Source organism: Tachypleus tridentatus, chromosome 12 (assembly GCF_004210375.1).
Source record: "Tachypleus tridentatus isolate NWPU-2018 chromosome 12, ASM421037v1, whole genome shotgun sequence".
Taxonomy (NCBI): Eukaryota; Metazoa; Arthropoda; class Merostomata; order Xiphosura; family Limulidae; genus Tachypleus; species Tachypleus tridentatus.
This window is the reverse complement of record NC_134836.1, coordinates 76,659,234-76,684,229: the sequence shown is the minus strand read 5'-3', so window position 1 is coordinate 76,684,229 and position 24,996 is coordinate 76,659,234. Positions and strand designations below refer to the sequence as shown.

The window sequence follows — 24,996 nt, the reverse complement described above, 5'->3', positions numbered from 1 at the left end:
ACCAAATACTTCACATTTTATATTATAGTTCATTTACGTTAGCTTCACTTTGAAACCAGAATGTTAAAATGTACTGTGTTCATACAAGTAAAACTTCAAACATGAGATACTTAAGGGTGTTGCTTTGGAGTGGTTTTGATCTTAAGAATTCAATATTATATAGAATACATATTAGAGACGGCTGATATGGGTATGAAAACCATGTTAGAGACGGCTGATATTGGTATGAAAGCTATGTTAGAGACAGCTAATATGGATATGAAAACTATGTTAGAAACAGCTAATATGGATATGGAAACTATGTTAGAGACAGCTGATATTGGTATGAAAGCTATAGTAGAAACGGCTGATATGGGTATTAAAATATTTTTAGAAAAGGTGGATTTAGGAATGAAAACTATATTAGAGACAGCTAAAATGAGTATAAAAAGTATTTTAGAGGCAAATAAAATGGGTATAAATCTATATTAGAGACGGCTGATATGGATGTAATATATGCTGTTTAAAACACGAAATAAGTAGCAATTTTTCGACCTTCTTAGGTCATCAACAATCTTGGAATGTCAGTATTTACGGTATTCATGTTTAATTCACATAGGAAGAAAACTAAGGAGTATTTAACACGAAATCCTTTAATACAATCAAAAGAATATTTTTTATTTCAACTTAATATCTATATTTTCATACCATAAACGACAGATTCGTTACAGTTTCCCTTCTTCCTTTAAAACAGTTATAATGAAACACATATTGAAATAAACTTGTGTTTTGTCTTTGTTTTGTAGATGCTTTTGCTTATAGAGTATGTGATGAAAGAGGTGAGTGGCTCTGGGGAAACTGGACAAATTACACTGAATGTCTCCAGCTTTTACCAAAGGTGAGTTTTGAAAACGTAAATAATTCTAGTTTTTGTTATTTAAGAAATAAACAGTAAATTAATGTTACATCATTATATATGTATTATTTCCTCATCAGACAAAAACATGGTTGCCAGAAATGACAACGGTATCCCAGCAACGCATCCCTATGTACATGCTTCTTTCCAGAGGATAATATAGTTACGAGAAATAACAACAGTATCCCAGGAACACATTCCTATCTACGTGCTTCTTTCCAGAGGATAATATAGTTACAAGAAATGACAGCGGTATCCTAGCAACGCATTCCTATCTACGTGCTTCTTTTCAGAGGATAATTTTGTTACGAAAAATGACAGCGGTATCTTAGCAACGCATCCCTATCTCTTCTCTTAGTCGTTTGGAGTCGTGGCAATACCTCAAGGTCGAGGAAGACGGCACTCCTAGTTCATTCATGGGTCCGGATATGGCTAATGAAACCAATCCTTGCTGCACAGGTCTTCTTACAGATTAGTTTAGAGGGAAGAAGAGGTTTCAGTAGTAGCTGGAGTTGTTTCATCTTCTTTCACTTCTCTTCAAAATGTTGTCTTCATGATGACTCAAAGAATTCTACTCCTTTATGGATAAGGGAACTCCAGGTGGTTTGGTCGTTCCCAGTTGTTAACAACAATGTTGCAGCTCTTAAGTGTTGTCTTCAGACCATCCTTGAACCACTTCTTCTGTCCTCCTCTCATCCGTTTGGAGTAGATAAAGAAAAAGACACGTTTTGAATATCCTCTCACTGTTGGATTTATCCATTTATGTTTTACATTATCGACGTACCCAAGGTTCAATAGAATCAGAGTGATGGATACACATTGTCAGACTTAATATCACTATTTTACCATAATCATTCTACTGATACTAATGCATTTTCAACAGGAAATACAATCAGCGTGTTCCCCCCTAAAGTATAGTTGATATTTAGCCAATATACTTTAACGTTCTTATTGTAGAGACATTTGATTTTGAAGTAATTTTACCTGAGTCCATTTAGACTTAGTACCAAACTAGTTTTGAAAAGCACATTAACTAAAAATATCTCATTAACACCGTATGTAGAATAGCTTATTGAGATAATATATTATAATGTGCGTGGTTTGTTCTTTACTTTGCATATTTATACTTCTTTCTTTCGTGTTTTTTTTTTTTTTTTTAATTTTGCGCGAAGTAACACGAGGGTTACCTGCGCTAGCCTATTCCTAATTTAGCAGTGCAAGGCAGATAGTCATCACCACTCACTACCAACTCTTGGTATATACTTTTATTAACGAATAGTGGGATTGATTGTCACATTATAACGCCCCCATGGTTGAAAGGACAAGCATGTTTAGTGTGACGGGGATTCGAACCCGTGACCTTCATATTACGAGTCAAGTGCCCTAACTACCTGGCTGTGCCGGGCCTGTATATTTATACGGACACACATAATATACAACAAGGGTTATACGTTAGCCCTAATTTTGTAAGGATAAACTTCACAGAACAGGACAACAAAATCGTTAATTTAATTAAACGATAGAATTTGGCCGTCATTATAATAAGAAAAGGTTCGAAACGTGATATTAATGAACACTAGTCGCAATTTCCACTGTGAAAGCGTTGTAAAGATAACAAGGAAACCTGTTATTCGGTAAGGAAACTTGGAAACAAACTTGTGGCGGTGGGTGTTTTTCCTTCGCCTTCTTGTCATCGGTCAGTGCTATACATAAATTTTAAAAGTCTCTGACATGGTTTTTATTGTACGTGCGCATGAGCTGTTATTTAATTTGAAAATTCCAAATCCTAAGAGAGATTCCTCAAGTTGATTTAAATGATAAACTAAATCAAAAGATAAATTCGTTATTTTCTAGTTCATAATTTTCAGTTAATGAAATTACTTTATGCAATGAATAACTACTTCAGAATTTCTGTGGTTTACTGTATGTATAAATGAATAAATAAACAGAAACCTCCAACAGTTTAACTGATCAGATTTGTTTTATACGAAGTTTTTTTGCTTGTTTATTTTAGAAAGACCCCTTAATGTCAATCCCTCTGGTGGTGAGTTACATTTTACTGATCGGATCCTTATTTTCACTCTTCTTCTTGGGTGTCACGTTTTTCATCTTCTGCTATTTCAAGTAAATCTTGGTTTTATATCTCTCTTCAAATGTCAGGGAAAAAAACATATACTTACGTGTATGTATGACATTGTAAGTGTATCATACTTATGGTATTCTCGTATGTGTTTTACATTGTCAGGGTATCATACTTATGATATTCTTGTGTGTTTTTTATAACATTGTAAGTACACGTTAAAGTAATTTTGTGAGTTTATAAGACGTTGTAAATATATCATACAGTAATTTTGTGAGTTTATATGACATTGTAAATATATCAAATGTACGATATTCTTATGTGTTTTGATAATATTATAAGTATATCATACTTAAAGTTCTCTTGTGTGTTTTATGAAATTGTAAGTTTTGCTCTCACGAAGGTAGTCATGTGTGAGATTATGTGTTACTGTTGTAGAGATATGATTTCACCGATAGAAGAAAAATAGATAAACGTTGTGATAGAAAGTTACAATATTACAAAAAAAACAACTTTTTATCAATGTCACATACATAATGGTCTCTTTACATATTCTTACAGTTTTTAAACCGTTTAATTGAACATAGTATGTGGTTTTCTTCCAGATCTTTGCAATGTTCCCGTCTGAGAGTCCATCAAAATCTCGTTGTGGCTTTAGTTATTCACTCAGTCATGTTAATTGTAATTTCCCTTCCTGTTGTTGGTCAAGGCATTGTTCCATCATATCGAGATGTGGTAAGTACAATAAATACTGTTCATCAAGACATTGTTCCATCGTATCGAGATGTGGTAAGTACACTACATACTGTTCATCAAGACATTGTTCCATCGTATCGAGATGTGGTAAGTACACTAAATACTGTTCATCAATACATTGTTCCATCGTATCGAGATGTGGTAAGTACACTACATACTGTTCATCAAGACATTGTTCCATCGTATCGAGATGTGGTAAGTACACTAAATACTGTTCATCAATACATTGTTCCATTGTATCAAGGTGCGGTAAGTACACCACATACTGTTTATCAAGACATTGTTCCATCGTATCGAGATGTGGTAAGCACACTACACACCGTTCATCAAGACATTGTTCCATTATATAGCGGTGTGGTAAGTACACCACATACTGTTCATCAAGACATTGTTCCATTATATAGCGGTGTGGTAAGTACACCACATACTGTTCATCAAGACATTGTTCCATTATATAGCGGTGTGGTAAGTACACCACATACTGTTCATGAAGACATTGTTCCATTGTATCGAGGCGGTTTATTGGCCTGTAATACGTACTGTTCATCAAAACATTGTTCCATTATATAGAGGTATGGTAAATACAATACATATAGTAGATCAAGACATTGTTCAATTATATAGAGGTGTGGTAAATACAATACATATAGTAGGTCAGTACATTGTTCTAACTTATTGAGAGGTAGTAATTAAAGCCATTTTCAGGAAAAAAACATTGAATTTTGTCTAAACATTATTATCAACTTGAAATAAACGTTCACGATATTAAGAGTAATAAACATTAAGAACACCGTTTATTGACACAGAAAACGTAAAATCTCTATTATTAATTACAGCCACCTGGCATCTGTAACTAGTAACCATCATCAGGGCTAGTATCTAAAGTGTAAGGGCTAGTATCACCCACTCTAAATATTCAGCTATAGGTAACAGTAAATATAATAAATAATACATGAACACAATACTCCTGATAAACGATGTAAGTAGGTGTGTCAGCTTGTTTTCAGTTCTGGAACGTTAACATAAGTTAATTTACATATATATCTACGGGTGTATAATATGTTACGTGTAAATTATTGTACTTTGTTCAACCAGATGAATTAGAGACGACACGTTATATAACAAGTTAGTCCAATATTGTTTTGAAATAAACAAACAAATGAGCCCTGTGACACCAATCTTGGGTGGACCAAATACGTAATTGAAATGTGGAATGACGTACTATTACTCATTTATCGCAACCACTATTGATTATCTAGTATTTCTTTAATAAACATAAAAGTCCCCTTTATATATATATACATATATATAGAAGGGAAACCTTAAATATATAAATATAAAACATTGTAAACTTGTGTCATTGTGATTAGATTGTTTTTATACGTATTTCTACAATATTAAAGTTTTTCATACATCAAACAAACAAAGTTCTTAGTTTATCAAATTATTCCAAGATTTTACTGACACTGTTAGGTTTTATCCACTTTCAATAACATACTAGAGAAAATTGTGCTGTAAGGAGTATGAAGAGTTTCGAGTCTTTCTTTCTTCGTAAGATGTCAAAACTGCAAGAGTTCGTATAGAACTTCCGAGTTCGTGAAACAATAGTTTAGTCGAATAAGAAGGTATTGGTTCACTTATCCAATAGTTTAGTATGAAACTAAAGTATTCTTTCGCTTGTCCAATAGTTTAATCTGAGAAGAAGGCACTGTCTTACTTGTCCGATAGTCTGAAAACAAAGCATTCTTTCAATTGTCATATAGTTTAATCTGACAAGAAAGTATTGTCTCACTTACCCAATAGTTTAGTCTGAAAAGAAGTTATTGTTTCACTTGTAATCAAAGAGCATATGCAAGAACTAAATTTGTTTTTTCTTCACAATCACTGAAAACCTAAACAAGGACGGGAACACGCACAATATCAGTGCGCTTCCTTAGGGTTTAAAATAACTAATTCAAGAATTAATTTTTATTATTTTGTAAGTAACATTTCTTATCATGTGTCAATAAAGCTTTATTTTGCGAGTTTATTGAGATCAAAAATAAATCTTAATAGAATTTTCTATTAAAACCTTTAGTAGAATTTAATTTCCAGCAACCACCGTACCAAGTTTCATAAAGCTCAAAAAAGAAATTTCCAAACTTTATGAAACCGGGAAGAAAATGTCTTATGTTCCAAAAATAAATACACGACTAAGTTTTCATGCATGATAGTGGAAATAAATTAAAAACACATTTTTGTCAAATTTTAAAATTAAATCTCTCTTTTGCTGTATTTGACCAAGATTTGGTTAGAGATTCCAGTATTGATATTAGGTTTTATAATTGACCTTCAGTCTAATGAAGTATCATTTACTGATATTCTGTTTATGTGTGGCAAAAACTGTAACGGAAAGTCTTGTGTTGTCGTTCTGTTTATATGTAGCAGTGAATACCCTGTACTGACACTGTTCTTAAATGTGGCGGGAAGTTAAATTTTTGCTTCTTCAACTAAACTGTTGATGGAGACTCAGAGAACGTTAAACAACAAACAATTCTTTATAATAACAGTAACTTTTCAATGATCAGATTTTGTCCACGTGAAATAATATAAATACGCACGTGGCAAAATATATACTCTTCAAAAAAAGAAACGCAAAAGGCAAAATTTGAGACATATTGGTAACAAGTTTATTCCGGGTAGTTCTGTATGACATGTGTGAAACTTTGCACATTCACTGCTGAACATCCAAAGTCTGCAAAGGCGAAGTCCACGCTCACTAGTTGAAGTTTAACGTCACTCAACGTCAATAACGAGTATGCCCCGTGAGCATCAATAACTGCTTGGCATCTCCTGCCCATGGAAGCGATGAGATGACGAATCACATCCTGTGGAATGGCTGTCCACTCAGCCTGCAAAGCTGCTGCAAGCTAAGATAGAGTCTGCGGTTGAGGTTGTCGCCGTCGCAGTCGTCGGTCCAACTCGTCCCAAAGATGTTCGATGGGGTTTAAATCTGGTGATCTGGAGGGCCAGGGAAGAACGTTGATGTTGTTGTGTCTCAAGAAGACAGTGGTGAGTCGGGCTGTGTGAGGACGGGCGTTGTCATGTTGAAAAACGTCGTTGACGTTCACCATGATGGGTTGCACATGGGGTCTAAGAATCTCGTCGACGGTTGCGTACAATCTGATCGGAAATCCTACGCAGCCCTAGTATGGTTGAGGCAGTAGACGTCGCAGTGGTGGACCTATCCCGAAGGTGACGTAACCGGATGTAGCGATCTTGTGCGGGCGTGGTCACACGAGGTCTGCCAGATCGTGGACGGTCACGAGTTGATCCATGTTGTTGGTGACGATTCCATAGCCTTGTAATGGTGCTTGGGTGGACATTCACAGCTGTGGCAACATCTGATCGAGATTCGCCTGCTTCCAAGCGACCACTGGCGTTGTTGCGTTGTGCTTCAGTCAGTCTTGGCGTAACTGTATTGCGTGTCGGTGGCTTAACACTGAGCTATGGAAACCGAGAACCCGTCACTTTTATAGGGATTTTGCACATGTTGCACTTGCAGAACATGCAGATCTCTCAAACAAATTTATTGGACACGAATGCGTTTTAGCGAAAAATCAGATGTTTTCCTCCGTTTTCAAAGTGCACAACTTTTATTGTCATTTTGGTCTGACAATCAGTGCCTTAACACGTGTAACATCACATACTCTGAGCTTGTAACGTTATTACATATATTTCTTTTTAAAATAACAAAAATATCCCTTTTGCGTTTCTTTTTTTGAAGAGTATATGTATTTAGGCTTAACTTCTATAAAAATAACCTCTTATGCATATTCTTGGCCTGTGATACGACCTGCTTCTTGTGTATAGCCTAGATAACATTCTTGTCCTGTAATACTGCCTTGTTGTATAGCCTAGAACACCCTCTTGGCCTGTAATACGCACTTCTTGTATACCATAGATGGCATTCTTAGCCTGTAATACGTACTTGTTGCATTGCATAGAACACATTTTTGGCCTTTAATACGTACTTGTTGTATAGCATAGATAGCATTCTTGGCCTGCAATACTGCCTTGTTGTATAGCCTAGAATACGCTTTTAGCCTGTAATACGTACTTGTTGTATACCATAGATGGCATTCTCAACCTGTACTACGGACCTGCTCTAAAGCCTAGATAGCATTATTAGCTTGCGATAGAACTTTGCTATATAAACTAGATAATGTGTTTATGATCTGTTCGAACTTAAAAAAGTAGTTGAATTTTAAGTCGTACTTTTAGATGAATCCATATTGTACATACCTAAAGTTATTTAACGTTTGAACTAGCACAGCCTCTGGTGGTAAAAATATTTCTCAGCCTCTAATAACATACAAATACGAAACATATTTTTGACTAAGAAACTAAGCCTTATACAGTTTAATAGTTTATTGTATTATGTCTGGACTGTGAATTCAAAGAATAGTCGTTTGTTGCACGTTACTGTTTCATACTTTGTTTCATAATTTTGATGCAGAGGTACACAGTGGGTTAGTTATTCCTCGTATGCCAATGTTTAAATTCCGACAGAAAGTCTAACGAATGTAATTAGTTATCAGCACACACCGCCAACGTATGGATACTCCTGTCTGACTGATGAATTTGAGATAGATATTGATTGTTCGACGATGTGCGGTTGTGATGTTAGATGTTTGATCAGCTTTGATTTTACGTTTCGAATAAGAGCGCTTCATTTCTCTGTCAGGTGTCGTTTGGAGATAAACATGAAACCACACAAACAGTTATCCGTGTTCTGCCCACCACGGATATCAAAACAAGGTTTCAAGCGGTACAAACCCGCAGACATACTGCTATGCTACTTAGAGAGGGCTTTTCTAATTCAAGTGCAGAATTTCTTATCACTTTTATAGCCTAACTACTGCCCCAAAGTTTTGCGGCAAAGGCCGCGAATTTGAATCCACGGGTTCACAGCTTAAGCATGCTAGCTGTTAAGTTATGTTGGGTCTTTCGTGGTGATCAAAGCCAATCGCTATCGTTCATGGTGATCAAAATAAATTATTATCGTTTATGGTGATCAAAGTTAATTATATCAAAATAGATCACTGCTGTTTGTGGTGATCAAAATAAACCACTTTCGTCAACACTTACTATTCTGTGTCAATGTCTATTTTAAAATAATATTTAATAGCTGTTTAATATATCCACAGTGTCACAGTGTCGTGGTATGTTTGCAGACTTATAATGCTAGAAAACTGGTTTCGACAGACAGGCTTTTGTGTAGCTTCATAGAAAACAAATGTATTTAATTTTCTCCTTGTAGGACATCAAGGTTGCATAATTTTGTGAAAAACATATTTCCACAACTTATTCAAAAACGTTTCGCTACGTCGTATAATCCTAAACTTAAACAACTTTCACTAATTCAAACTATTAACCGATGAAACAAGGAAGGGGTGTATCTTAGAGACTTTCAGAAAAACTTCATTATAACTTTAATTTTCAAGATGAAGAGAACGTCGCGTACCAGCTTGCTACATACACAGTTAAGCCTGGCATGGCCAAGTATGTTAAGGCGTTTGACTCGTAATCCGAGGGTCGCGGATTTGAATCCCGGTCGCACCAAACATGCTTGCCCTTTCAGCCGTGTGGGCGTTATAATGTGACGCTCAATCCCATTATTCGTTGGTTAAAGAGTAGTCCAAGAGTTGGCGGTGGGTGGTGATGACTAGCTGCCTTCCCTCTAGTCTTACACTGCTAAATTAGGGACGGCTAGCACAGATAGCCCTCGAGTACCTTTGCGCGAAATTCAAAACAAACAAACAAATATACACAGTTCACCTTTACTAGGATTTTTCTGGTCAGGTGTTCGTTTGAAGAATTTATTTTCGCAGTGTTAAGTGTAGATGTCATTAATCGTAAAATAACATTTGTAAACGATCCTTCTATGACACTGAGTTGTGATATCAGCGGCGCACGTTGTGACATTGTGTTATGATATCAACAGCCTATAACAATAACAACTGCAAGTATGGAACTTTTAAAACCATAGTGGCGCGCATCTGAAAGGCCAACCCGAGTACGGTATTTCAAAATAATGAGCTATTTTATTTTTATTTGTCATCGGACATAGGATATTTAAAAGAAGGTTTTGAAACGTAATATTGTTTTCATAAAATCATGACTATATATATGACTGAAAAAAGATAAAGGAAAAAATAAATAATGATAAAAATATTCAAACTGTATAGTTTACAAAAAATAAATGACGTTTATTCTTTTATAATAATTATTATTTTATAACAGAAAATAAGAAGCTATTCTTTTAAACCTTAAACGAAATTTCAAATTAACCATTTTTCTTTTTCAATAGAGCTGAGGAGTTTTATTTAATGCATTTGATATATTTAACTTTACTAGTGTAACTTGTTTGTATAAGTATTACATAAAGAGACACGAGATAGTTCTGACGTTAAAATTAGATACGTTTCTTTTTTCTACAGAACTGTCTGTGTCGCTCTGTTCTGTCCTTAAAATTACGTATCTTCTTTTCTACAGAACTGGCTGTGCCGCTCCGTTTTGTCCTAAAATTATGTATGTTTTTCTTTCTACAGAACTGACTGTGTCGCTCTGTTCTGTCCTTAAAATTACGTATGCTTCTTTTTTTTACAGAGCTGGCTGTGTCGCTCCGTTTTGACAGTTAAAATGTACGCAGCTCTTGTTTCCATCAACTGGATGTTTAATGAAGGTCTGTTGCTACACAGTCGGACAGCAGTGTGTGTTTTCCAGAAAGATGCTCCCTTCAAGTTATATTACTTCATAGGCTGGGGTGAGTATCGAACTGAAGTAAGCCAACTTATCAGATTTTTTAGTTCGCATTTTTCGTGTTTAGATGTGGCTGTTTTACGATTATCATAATATTTCATTTGTTATTCATGCACGTGAAATTAGAAAACTACAGTTCAGATATTCCACCACTTAATACAAAAAACAACAGCCATTAACACAGAAAGTTTGTGATTTTTTCCTTTAGCATGTTTTGAATTGTTCCTTTTATATTCTGAGAGTGAAAGCTGGAAGTAAAATTGCACTTCTCTGTATGATTGAATAAGATTCACATATGAGATGTGATTGTGAATCTTTAGTAAACCTCACGACCACTTTGATCACTACAAGGGTAAAACAAACAGCCCGTTTGGACAGATTAATGTTCTAGTGCTTGTGAACTGTGAAATTAAAAATAATAATTAGAACCCTGTAACGTAAGGGTTTTCAAAAGGTGGACAGTTTTTGCTTTCAGGAGCATTCCAAGTTTTTCTCTGCAGAAGAAGAAAGGTTCACTTTTCGAAAGTTCTCGGGTTATATAAACATTTATCATTCTGTGTCAATACTTGTGGGAACTACGTATCTTTTGGACATCATGAATGAACCGTGATATTTTAAAAAAATACCTTAATAGCGTTTTTCATTCAACAATAACGCATCTCGATCTCGTTTACTATTTGTAATGAGATACACATTTCCTCGGCAGGTTTACACTTATCCTCAGAGGTTAGGTATATTATAACAATACGATTTTGGATTCTCTCACTTCATTGTTACGACACACATCGATACAACTGGTTATGCTCTATCTGCCAGCCATTTACCTTGTCAATAGCTCTGCATGGTAGGTTCCATTGCAAAACTCTCCAACGTAAAGCTCTCATGTCTAAAACATGCCACGCTCCCTTCATACTTTTCATGAGCCATCTAGTGTAACATGACTTTATTTTTTTCTTGTCTTCTTATGGAGACTATCATGAATACTCATGTCATTTTGCTTGAGGTATACAACAGTTTAACAGATATGACGTGGAAGCAATTTGTGTAAATGTGACTTGTCTGTTTTTTTACAATAAAAATCCTTCTTGAATATTTTGCGTACTGATCCTTGTAATACGGAGACGACTTTTGCTACCGACCTTTATTTTTGTTTGTTCCAGCATATCACAAGACGACGCATTTTGCTTGATTCAACTAGAGTACGACTTGATCCAAATATTTTTCTGAATAGCATTTATGCCCCAAGTTCATCAATTTGTTGTTGTTGTTGTTTTCCACTACCCAAAGAATCTTCTCGTCTCAGAACTCTAAATCTACAATGAAAACAAACCTTTATGATCCAAATGTTTAAATATCTCTGGTCGAGAAAAGCTGTTACATACCATTCAGAAAACCGATCATTTATCGAACAACCTGAAACACTCTAACAAAAGTTAAAATGTAACTCTGATATAACCATTGTACCGTAACTTTATATCAACTGATTTTGTCTGCATGTTAAAATTAGTTTCATATATATCTTTCTGTTTTCTATACATATAAATACTTAAGTACACAACTCCTTGGTGGGAGTTTCTGGCAGGTTAAAATGCACATTAGAACCATAAGATTTTATTATTACGACGTTAAAGTCATTGAATAGTAAATATTTTTTTTATGAATCAACGAATGATCCTCTCATAAGATCGCGACTCTCATGAATATAGAGTAAAATCTTCTATGATTATTTTAATAGTGCTTCATCATAATGCATTTATTTGCTTATGTGTAGTAAATGTGAAAACTCAATCAGTTGTTCTTTTCTTTGGATCTCAGGATGCACGAACTTTAAGATTTAGCACTGAGTTTGTTTTCAGTAAGAACCAGTTCACTCGACTTTTAGTTTTATAATATGTTCACTGTTTAACTTCGACTGAACATTGATTTTTACTCATTTGGCTAACCCTAATAAACAACAGCTAACCGTTTACCAATATACACGTGCTTGTTATCAGTTAATAATTTTATTTTTACATTGATTCCATCTTGTAATGGCTACTTTATTCTAATATAATTATTATTATTCACAGGTGTGCCATTAATTCCGATCGGTGCTTGGGCAGCTACTGTCAGCAAGACGCTGGACAAACCTTGTTGGGAAGGTTACGGCGAGTCTCCATCAATTTGGATAATCACCGCTCCAATGCTCTTGGCCTTGACAGTAAGGTTTAATTATCTTCATATATGTACATCTCTACTTGTTGTGTGTAACGTTAGATTTGACAGTAAAGTTGAATTATCTTGATATCTGTACATCTCTACTTGTAACGTTAGTTTTGAGAGTAAGGTTGAATTATCTTATAGATTTACACTTTGTGTAGATATTAAACTAAAAGGCCTACACTCTGTATAGTTTGTTACCTCATAGGTCTACGCTTGTGTGTAGATTTTTACCCTACAACTTTACACATTGTGTAGGTATTAAACTAAAATGCCTACACTTTGTGTAAATGGACAACGAAAAGGGTTATTTTAACATATTATTTACTATTTATTTTATTCAAATGAAAACCTAAATCATGTCCATTAGAACACACAGAAAATTCAGTTTTTTTTTTTTTCAGTTGAAGTTCTACTTTTTTTACTCTCAAAGGTAAAACACAAAGTAGTTGAAGTTTAATAACGCTGTGGCTCAGCTTGTAGAAATCATTCTCTTAGCCAATTAAAATTTAGCTTCTTGACACGTGCTTGCTCGCATATGCAGAATTTCATTTCCAATGAATGTTTGTTACATACCATTAAATCAAAGATTAGTACGATAGTTTGGTCTTATGTTGATTCTGGGATTATTGATGTTGTTTGATACAACAAATAAATATGTGATTTCCATTTCAGGATGTTTTAACCGCAGTATGATATTTGGGGCATGTTCATCACAGAGACTGAGTCCTAGATTTTAGTTTTATAAGCCCTCAAACTTACTTCAGAAAAGACTTTTTTATTGGTGTGTGTTGTTAAGCAAATATCTACACTGGACTGTGAACCACGGGTATCGAAACATGGTTTTTAAACTGATAAACTTTCAAACTTACCGCTGAGCTATCTAGATAAAGTAAAAACACAGTTTAATTTCTGGCCTACTACAAACCAGTTTAAAACCGTTCAGCTATCTTTACTCACCATTATTTATTTAAAGACTGGTACAGAATTGTTCCACTATCTGCACTTATCATTATTTATTTAAAGACTGGTACAGAATTGTTCCACTATCTGTACTTATTATTATTTATTTAAAGACTGGTACAGAATTGTTCCACTATCTGTACTTATCATTATTTATTTAAAGACTGGTACAGAATTGTTCCACTATCTGTACTTATCATTATTTATTTAAAGACTGGTACAGAATTGTTCCACTATCTGTACTTATTATTATTTATTTAAAGACTGGTACAGAATTGTTCCACTATCTGTACTTATAATTATTTATTTAAAGACTGGTACAGAATTGTTCCACTATCTGTACTTATTATTATTTATTTAAAGACTGGTACAGAATTGTTCCACTATCTGTACTTATAATTATTTATTTAAAGACTGGTACAGAATTGTTCCACTATCTTTACTTATCATTATTTATTCAAAGACCAGCACAAAATCGTTCCACTATCTTTACTCACCATTATTTATTTAAAGACTAGCACAAAAGCGTTCCACTATCTTTACTCACCATCAGTTGTTTAAAGACTAGTACAAAACCGTTCAACTACCTAAACTTACTTATTTTGCGTTTAATTAATAAATTGTTTGCAAACACAATATATAACCATTTTCTAGCTTTATTTTGTTTTAATAGAATTCTTTCAACACTGAAACATACAAAAGTACGAACGTTAAATGCGCTTTTTTCCAAGTTTAATTCTACAAAACGGATCCTCAACACTGCTTTTAAAATGTTATTTTTTAGTTATTGGTGAGTAATGCTTTTTTTCCTCGATGGGCACAACACATATAGCCTACTTGTAGCTTTAGGCGTAATATTAAACAAACAAAAACCAACAGCTACTACCATCTCAGAGGTTAACATATATAACTGCTTGGTTTGATTCTTAAGCGTGTAATAATAAATGTTGTCTTCACTTGTAAAAGTAAGTGTTGTGCTAGTGTAATAGTTATTGTGTTAGTGTATAATGATAAATGCTGTGTTAGTGTATAATAATAAGTGATATGTTAGACATAACAGAAATGATATGTTAGACAATAATAATAATTGCTGTATTTCTTGGTTTTTCATCTCAATTTTCCAGATAAATTTTGGTTTCTTGGTGAATATTATCAGAGTTCTGGTGACAAGACTTCGCTCACGAGAATTAATGAACATCAGGTGTGTATCATAGTGTTTGCACTAGGTGTGTTTCTATTATAGTATTTACACACGGTGTGTTTGTATCATAGTGTTTATACTAGGTGTGTATTTATCATACTGTTTACATCAACTGTGTATGTATCCTATAGTTTACATTAGATGCATGTGAAATGGTGTTTACTTCAGGTGTGTATCATAGTGTTTACATCAGAGGTGTATGAATCCTACAGCTTGCATTAGGATTGTGCGTGTGTATCATGCTGTTTACATATGTTATCGGCTCTGGAAAGTTTAACAAGTATAAAAGAAATATTTATTGTTTCCTAAAGATTTGTTTATTTGTTTTTAACCAATTTATTGTTGCTTTTAAACGACATTTACAAGAATTATCGCGTCAGTATTAATGTAGAGCCTGGATTCATTCTTTCTCCAGTAGTACACGATTCGTTTTACAATTTCTTGTTACAAATCAGTTTTATTTTATTCTAGAAGAGCCATCAAAGCCACGGTACTGTTGTTTCCATTACTCGGCATCACACACTTGTTGTTTTGTGTAAATCCGAAAGATGACGCTACTTTCGAGGGAGCTTATATGATAACAAATGCTGTGCTGCAGTCCTCACAAGTAAGAGAAAAAAAAGGGAATTGTGTAATATTTTAATATATTGTAACTCTAGTATTGAAAGTAAAAATTGTGTGATTTTTAAACATATATTAACTCAAGCAAACAAAGAAAGAAGGTATGTGAATGTTTTACATACGGCAACATTAGCGGAAAAGAAGGAAAAGATATAGACACTAATGGTCTTTTGTCGACCAAAACCCCATGACAAATGATCTTCATCAAGATACAGACACCAATGATCTTTTGTCCATCAAAACTAGATGACAAATTATCTTCACCAAGATATAGACATCAATGGTCTTTTGTCCACCAAAACCAGATGACAAATGATCTTCACCAAGATATAGACATCAATGGTCTTTAGTTCACCAAAACCAGATGACAAATGATCTTCACCAAGATATAGACATCAATGGTCTTTTGTCCACCAAAACCAGATGACAAATGATCTTCACCAAGATATAGACACCAATGGTCTTTTGTCCACCAAAACCAGATGACAAATGATCTTCACCAAGATATGGACCACTATTGGTGTCCTGTATTGCTTGTGGAAGTTGTCCTATAAGACCACGAAGAAGATACCAGATACAAAGATACGAAGAAGAAGTTTGGTATTATAATATTTGGGAGGTTAGCTTGGGTGTTTATATCTTTTTGAAACAGCATAACAACAGTTACCTACTTTTAGTTTGACAACTTCTATATAAAGTTGTTCATCTTGATAAACACCGAGATGTGTGTGTGAAATCACGTTAGTTACAGAATGTGTTGATATATTCAAATAGGACTATTTTATTATAATGAACGTGTAGACGCCTCACTCACGGATACAGTTTCTTATTCGAATCTGTGCAAGACAAAAGGTTTAAAACGAAGGGCATGACGAGGTCATTCAGACATTCTGTAAAAAACAAAAACAGTCCAATTAAGTCCTTCGTGGCGTAATAATCAATGCTCGTCTTTGTTTTGAACATTTTCTAATTTGGAACTTGAACTACGATGGGCTTACTCGTATGTTTATTTTTTTATGTCGGATGTATGTGAAATTCGGCATCATAGAAAAGAACTTACATTTTCTTCAAACTGGTCTTAACAAATGCTGATCTGTTCTAGGTTTATTTCTGAAAACTGCATTTGTTAACAAGAAGGTTCAGACAATTTTTGATGTAAAGAAAAACATTTTTTAAGAATTTTCGACAGAAACTATTTATTTTTCAAGCAAAACATAACTGTATAATGTTGTGAAATTTATTGTGTAATATAGTGCTACCCCTAAGCTTGTATTATGTCCAAATTGAAGAGGCCTGGTGGGAATAAGGAACCTTCATAATAACTATAACTTGTGTTAACCTTCATTCAATAGGTGTGCAGTATGTCTATCTTCACTTTGTCTTAAATCCCAAATCACAGATCTCTGATCTATAAATTTTTTGTTTATATATAGGGGTCGCCAAAAAACGTAGACCACCCTTGAATATGTTGTTAATTTGTCATATCTTTTATTATATAACAGAAGAGTATGTAAAACTCTATGTTTTAGAACACTCTCCACGAGATGTGTTCAAATATGATTTCAAATCCTAGTTTAAACACTGCCTTTCTTAAATACCTGAACTTTTCATGATTTTAGTTACCTAAAAGTGTTGTGCCCCTGTTGTAGTTTCTTAGATCTTTTTATTCCAATAATCCTACAAAATTAGCCTAATAAAAGACATAACAAATTAACAATATTTTCAAAGGTGGGCACTTTTTTGTCTACCCCTGTATGTCATAATGTAACGATTCCTATGGGGTATTTTGAAAGAGATCTGAGGGTGGAATATTTCGACCTCTAACTTCACCACCCCCAGGACAACACACCTGATTCTGTTTTCTTTAATTGGTTTCTACAATTCCTTCCAAGTGCGTCTCCCGCTAGTACAGCGATGAGTCTACAGATTAACAACGCTAAAATCAGGGGTTCGATTCCTCTTGGTGGACTCGATGTGGCTTTGCTATATGAAAACACACACGCTTTCCAAGTGGTTGTACCGTCAAAACGCTCGACAAATGAACGGACAACTTTAATTTATTTCATTGGCTTCAAGGATCGGCACCGGTATCACAGCGTGCACGTGCTTTACCTTCGTCCTGAAAGTCTACTGAAATATGAAAAGTAGGACTAAAGCAGTAAAAATAAATGCCCTTAGCGATCCAACTTTCCTTTCTATTGGTAATCTATTTGAATTATTTTTTTCTGGAGTCTCGGCTCGGCATGGCCAGGTAGTTAGGATACTGGTCTCGTAATTTGATGGTCGCGAATCCTAATCGCCCTCCCACCAAACATCCTTGCTCTTTCAGCCGTGGGGCGTTATAATGTAACGGTCAATCCCACTATTAGTTGGTGAAAGAGTAGCTCAAGAGTTAACGGTGGGTGGTGATGACAAGCTGCCTTCCCTATATCTTGCCTTACAGTGCTAAATTAAAGACGGCTCTGCTCGAAATTCAAAAACAAACTTTCAGGTGTTCACTTATTTCAGCCATTTCTTGTGACGTGAAGCAGATAAATGATTCTTATTTTGTTTTCAACACAGAGCTACATATAAGCTGTCTACGTTTTTTCCAGTGAAGGGGGAAGGGTCAGACTTGGGATTATAACATTGTATGTTTGTTTGTTTGTTTGATTTTGCACAGCGCTACAAGAGAGCTATCTGCTCTAGCCGTTCCTAATTTAGCAGTGTAAGACTAGATGGAAGGCAGCTAGACATCACTGCACAACGCCAACTCTTGCGCTCTTTTTTTCTCAATGAATAGTGGGATTGACCGTTACATTATAACGCTCCCACGGCTGAAAGGACAAGCATGTTTGGTGTGACGGAGATTCGAACTCGCGACCCTGAGATTACGAGTTGAGCGCCTTAACTACCTGCTGAGCCTTTAACGTCGTAAAACAGTAAACTTACTGCTGAATCACTGGGAAACTTAAGGTGTAAGATATTCTTAAACTGATTATTAGTTTAAAACTGATATTTTTTATTAACACTATTAGCTTGATAAATTTTCTTCACGCTTGTTATCCATATCTCTGGTGAGCTACAGCTTTGATGTTAATTTTATTTTTATTTTCAAACTGTTAATATCAGTATTCCTGTTCTCTAGTACCTTGTTCTAATCTTATAGCTTTGAATATGTCAAAAACGATCGTCTAGTAATGGAGAATTATAGTTTCATTAGTGTTAGATTTTTTCCTGTCTCTTGTAATTTAAAAAGGAAAAAAAATTAATTTAAAAGTCGGTTTGTAAGTAAACCCACAGGTGGCGCTACAAACAAAATTTCATTAAATTCCATACCTGTGTTTTCTAATAGCAAAGGCACATCGGACTATCTGGTGAACCCACCAACGAGAATCGAATCGCTGATTTTAGTATTATAAATCTGTAGACATACCGCTGTACTAGCAGGGGGCCAGTACCTAACTACTTTAGTTACCTTAAGGAATTTTCATAAATTTGGTGATGTTCATCTGAACGTACATATAGCAGAAACCAAATAAAAATTTTATTATTAAAAAACCAAAATAAATACGTAAAAGTATAAATACCTTCAGTTTTCTAAACGATCGAAGAACGTGTTTTTTAAACAAATTTAATAATTGCCTTAGAAACTGTACCTTGGTTAGGTATAATTCCTGTGTGATAACCACATTTTTAAACACTTTAGTTTTTGAGTAAAAAATGAAACAAAATATGTGGGTCCTCAAATTCAAGTTCTTCTCGGTCTTTCGGCTGTTTCCGTGACGTTTTATGACGTAATAGTTGCCAAACACGTTTCGTTGCGCGCCGACCATTTTGTTCCTTTTAGTGCTGGTGTTTTATGTAAATCTATCGGTGTTTTTTCGGATTACATACTTTATGACTCTATTTTTGTCTTGATATTGCTAATGTATCTTTGTTTTATGATAACATGATTTACTGCGTTGCTTATGGTTAAAAAACGGTTCGGCATCGGCCAAAAGCTTCTTTTCGTTTCCGTGCAAGAAGAAGGAACCGGCAAGGTGGCGACAGTGGGTGCGGATGGTCAATTGGAAGAACTGGACTCCTTCACACCATGCAATGCTTTGTCCAGATCACTTTAAACGCTCATGTTTTGTGTCGGATCCCACTGTTTTGGATTCCCTGGGTTTCAAGCCACGTAGGTTGAGACTGAAAAAAACATCGGCAGTTGACAGGATCGTCCCTAGTGAAGAGCTGAGGACTGATCTCAGCCTGCAGCGTACAGGTTCCACCCCTCTGAAGTCATCCTTTGCCATCACGAAAAGAGCAAACTTAAAAGTATGTGTGCAGTATAAAGTGATAAACAATAACTAGTATAATATAATAATTTAAAAAGTACAGGTTTTGAAGAATGTAACTAGACATACACATTTCACATTCGTGAGCGTGTTTTGTATTTGTGGCACCTGAAAGTCGATGAAACCTTGATTTCCAAGACTAGACAGTGGACAAATCTATCCCAAATAGAGTATATTCCAAGTTTAAATGCTGGTAGATCATTTTGTAGATGTTTTTGTATCATTTTTAAATATGGAAAAGTTTGAAGAATTCCATTTTCCAAATTTAAAATTTCAAAATAAATTGAAATAAGATTATGTCTTGAACATGTTGAAGTAATCAAGTACATGTTATGTATTTAAAAAACAAACATTGTAGACTTGTAAACAATCAAATATAAACTCCATAACATATTTCTATAACTCATCATAATAAAATTAATCTTAACACAGTACTTTGACATTGTCATATTAAATGTAAGTCTCATAAACCTCATAAAGCATGTTGTTTTAATATATAATCTTATTTCTTCAGTATCACTCACAGTTCCGCTACTCTCGCTCGTGAAACTGTCCTCATCACTAGAACTTGTCAGATCTGTGTCAAAAATAACTGTTCTGGGTTCGTTCAGAGTAGGTTCGAATTGATATGGCGCTACTCGGCACTGTTCAGAACACAAAGTCAAAACAGACTCCGCCTCTGTTTCTCCGTATGCACTGGCCATGTTTATTTACATTCAACGCGCTGGCGTTGGCGGTTTGTTTGGTAACTATTACGTCACAGTACTTATCCTAGCGACAAACATTAAAACTAAAACGTTCGGATTGCCGCTAGGAAAGGGCTGTTTCTGCACCAAGTTCTATGTTTAATTTATTAGCACATATTTTTATAAAAAATGTGAACCTGCAAAATTAATCAGTATGAGTAGTTCTTTTGACTGCAAAGTTTTCTTTTTTCTGTAAAATTCACCTTTAATGTTTTCTTTATGTTATAAACTCCTGTGTGATAAACTATATAATAATTAATAGGATTTTAAATTTATTCATAATTCGAGATGTACTCCCGCAAGGTTCTAGAAAGTGTTCTACTTCAAGAATAAATTAAATCAAAATTAACAGTAACAAATATTTATTCCTTGCTTTTGAAGTTCCTATGTTAGCCGACAGAGTACATAATTCTTCTCGTGATTTTTTGCATGCGCACGTTTTACAGACATCATGACAGCACAAATTGCAATGCTAATTGTCCCTTATGTGACGTCGCTTTAGTGTCTGTTGACTGACAAACAGACTACAGTATAGTGGTGAGAATGGTTAACATAATCATAGATGACCTCAAGGTGACCTTTGGCCTATTTTCGCGTAAACAATATTTCATAAAGTAGACAATTTTCGTTTGACAATAATAACAAAATAGAAACATTTGAAAAGAAAAGGTTATTGTAAGATTTAATATTTTTCCATACTACACTTATTAACGATAATGGGCAGTAATTCTCAATTTTCACGTGGATTTATTCTGGAGTGTTTGAAATAAATAGTGGATAATACGTAAATAACATCTCATGTATCAGAAGTGAATCTGTGATTTACTAAATAAATAGTTTTCTCCAGGAAGGTATGTAATTCACATCTTGTTTGTGATATAACCTTTCCCACAAGTATAACACTTTCGTTTATTATACAGAGAGAGACATTTTGATTAAAATTTCTTTTATTTATTTTAATTATCTGATATAAGATTGCATATAAATATTTTAGTGTATAAAATAATTTGTTTATCTTTAAATGTAACTTTTAATGTTCTATCCAAAATTCTTTCCAATTCTTTTTTGGATATGAATATTCATTTAACTCAAGGACAATACATTATTATGAACTAACTAAACCGTGGTTATTTAATATTATCTTTATGATTATTGTTAATTTTTTTTTAATATTAGCTAAGTTAAAACTTCTATCTGTTACATTTTCTGGATTATGAAACTTCATGAGGTAAGACTTTAATGCTATTAATTTTTGCTTTTGAATCTCAGGGTTAGAAACAACAGAAGAAGCTCATTGAGCTAGGCAAATATTTAACTCAATACCTGCAGGATCGTTAGTATAAGAACCAAGACAATGGTATGAATTAACAAATTTGTGAGGAAAAGGTTCGTGTTATCCTTGAGTTTCAATACTGATTTGTAAGGAAAAAATTCGTGTTATCCTTAGGCTTCAATATAGGTTTGTAAGGAAAAGGTTCTTGTTATCCTTGAGCTTCAATATAGGTTTGTAAGGAAAAAATTCGTGTTATTCTTAGACTTCAATAAATGTTTGTAAGGAAAAGGTTCGTGTTATCCTTGAGTTTCAATACTGATTTGTAAGGAAAAAATTCGTGTTATCCTTAGGCTTCAATATAGGTTTGTAAGGAAAAGGTTCTTGTTATCCTTGAGCTTCAATATAGGTTTGTAAGGAAAAAATTCGTGTTATTCTTAGACTTCAATAAATGTTTGTAAGGAAAAGGTTGGTGTTATCCTTGGGCCCCAGTATTTATTCTTAATTAAAAACTGAAAATGGAAAGCTGGATCGAAGTTTATGCGTAAGAAAAAATAATAAAAAAGAGAAATTCTGCTAATTTTGTTCTTTTTTCTTTCAGACTGTTAATATAGCATGCTGCCTTTTTTCATTGTACGTTTTAACACTATTTCAAACATTCGCCATGCTAAAGATGTTAATCAAGAATTATCTTCAAGTTTATAGCTAACCCTAACTGTTAACTATTGATTTTTCCCCTTGACTTTGTACATTTAATTTTTTAATTTTTTCCTGTACCTATCTCATTTATAAGTATACACATATTTCCAAAGGGATATTACCAATGTCCGAACTCTGAAGGGAGACCAGAATACGTATAATCTAAAAGTGTTTGTTTTTTTCTGGCTCTTTAGTGGAAGCCTAAATATTCGTAATGTGATTTTTTTTCATTGCTATAGGGAATTTTTCTGGCGGTTCTCTACTGTTTTATGAACACAGAGGTGAGTAGTTTTACTTACTCTTGTAATTAACCAAACCTCATTTTCAGAAGTTTAATGTTGCAAATAATAATAACTGTGGACTAAAGATATCGAAAATAACGAATAACTGTTTCAAATATTGTTGATATCACTGATGAATAAGGTATTAAAAAAAGGAAAAATCGGTAGAAATACTGTAGTAGGCCCACCAAGAATACTGTGCTAGGCAGTATAATTAAACAGTAAAAAAATATATCATTAAAACTGACAAAAATAGTGCAACTGTAAACGATGCTCAACAGTTATTTTAATTTACGTTCACTTGGTTGGACTAGTTATCTACTTCTTCTTACCAGCAAATAAATATATATTCTTGAAAGTATATCACGTCAGGGTTAGTTAAACAATAAAAATATTGTAAGTGTCTTAGGTTGATGTAACATACAAAATATAAAAATATGCTTGAGTGGAAAAAATTAAAATTGTACTTTATCTCAAACATCGGGTATGGTGTTATAAACTCAATAGAATAAAACAGCTTGGCATCACTCAGAATGAGCTCACATTTGTGTCATTGTGTGGCGCGGTACAAAGTGTGATGAAGTGAATTAGGATCTACGCCTAATTCACATTATTGAGTTGCTCTGTATAATATGTGATATGGTGGGTCAGGTCCTGAGGTAAATGGAACTTCAGTTTCTCAATACGTGAATAAAGTGTTCCAATGTGAAGCAGTGCAGAACTGCTTCTATTTGCTGTGTTCATTATATATCATCTACTGTTTAAGTTGAAACATCATTTTTCTTTTCTTTTCGCTTAAACGAAATTTATTTCTGATTTTATGTAGGTAAAAACTGCTCTGAGAAATGCTTATCTTCGCGCTGCTGTTCGTCAAAACGCTACGTCCAGTAACAGGGAACGATGGTACTCCAATACATCAGCTTCATATTATGACTGCTCGGCAACTTACAGTTCCCGCCACAAGAGGGCGTCGTCTAGGCCTGTTCACATTCGTCTTTCTGATCTGAGAAAGTCGAAACACAGCTGTCGCGTGTAGTGGTGTATGTAACTTCTATTTAAATGTTATTAATATTAAATATCTTTCAATGGTTGTGCGAAGTTTCACCTTGTTATTGGTTGAGTTAGGTATCTTTTACAGGATGTTATATTTAAATAATTCTTTCGAAAGGTGGACGATCAAGGGCAAAATGGTAAAGGTTAACCATTTGAACGCATATGGGTTATAAGATTTCGTATTTTTATATTATATCTTGAGTTTGTTGATCAAGCCGTGTGCGTTGCCAGTTTATTAAAGTGAACCAAAGTTGACAATATTAACAGTAAATCTGTATATACTTTTTGAAGTAGAATCATTGTATAATATTGGTTTTATCAACCTGATCGGAGCCTCACACGACACATCGAGTAAACAGTTAGTTCAGAGAATCTTAAGTGTTATCCATAATTTACAGTTGCTAATCCTAAGCCTAGCTTACTAGGCTACATTTGGCCTCTCTTACTTACTTAATGCTTTGAGACAAATTTATATTACAAACCGAGCAAAACTAGGAAACTTCTTTTGTGTTAAATTTCATTTTTTCATTATCAAGAATAATGATATAAAATTGCTGTTAGTACGAAAATTTCGCTGTATGCCTTGGAATGTTCTACTACAATTACAAATTCAACATCATTTAATATTATTATTAATTTGTACACTAAATGGCAGCAGAGAGGTTTAAAATAAAAAATCCTCATTTCAGTAAAAAATTAAAAGTATAAGCTTTGAGGACATTTGTTTTGTCATAAATGTACAATTTAAATTTGATATTATTGTATTAATCACTCTAATTTTGTTTTTATTTTATTTTCACATAAGTATATTTTTATGCTGTATTCAATGAAAGTTTTAAAAACAATTTATGTAATACAATTTTCTTCGTAATTTATTCTTTTGATCTCAAGACAACTGACAGATATGTCTCGCTGAAGCAAATGTAAGAACAACAGCGCACATCAAAATGTAAGATATAAATTACTAATAATGTTAACGAAACATATATATTTACATATGTATACAATAAATCCTGCTTTTAGTGGAATATTGATAAAAAATAAATTAAAGGGTACATGTATTGTTCCCATCTGCAGTCCACTCCCTCCCCAGTGACTCAGTGGACCGT

The 24,996-nt window shown here is 34.0% G+C and overlaps 1 protein-coding gene across 1 annotated transcript; it reads left to right on the top strand.

Annotated features, from left to right (window-relative positions):
• The first annotated feature begins 252 nt into the window (after positions 1–252).
• On the top strand, positions 253–23,870 carry LOC143235669 (corticotropin-releasing factor receptor 1-like). Its single transcript, XM_076473891.1, has 10 exons — positions 253–355; positions 786–877; positions 2,910–3,019; positions 3,581–3,710; positions 10,383–10,539; positions 12,605–12,735; positions 14,822–14,898; positions 15,370–15,505; positions 22,793–22,834; positions 23,661–23,870. Exons 1-10 carry the CDS (start codon positions 253–255, stop codon positions 23,868–23,870), a joined length of 1,188 nt encoding a protein of 395 aa, XP_076330006.1.
• Positions 23,871–24,996: the final 1,126 nt, after the last annotated feature.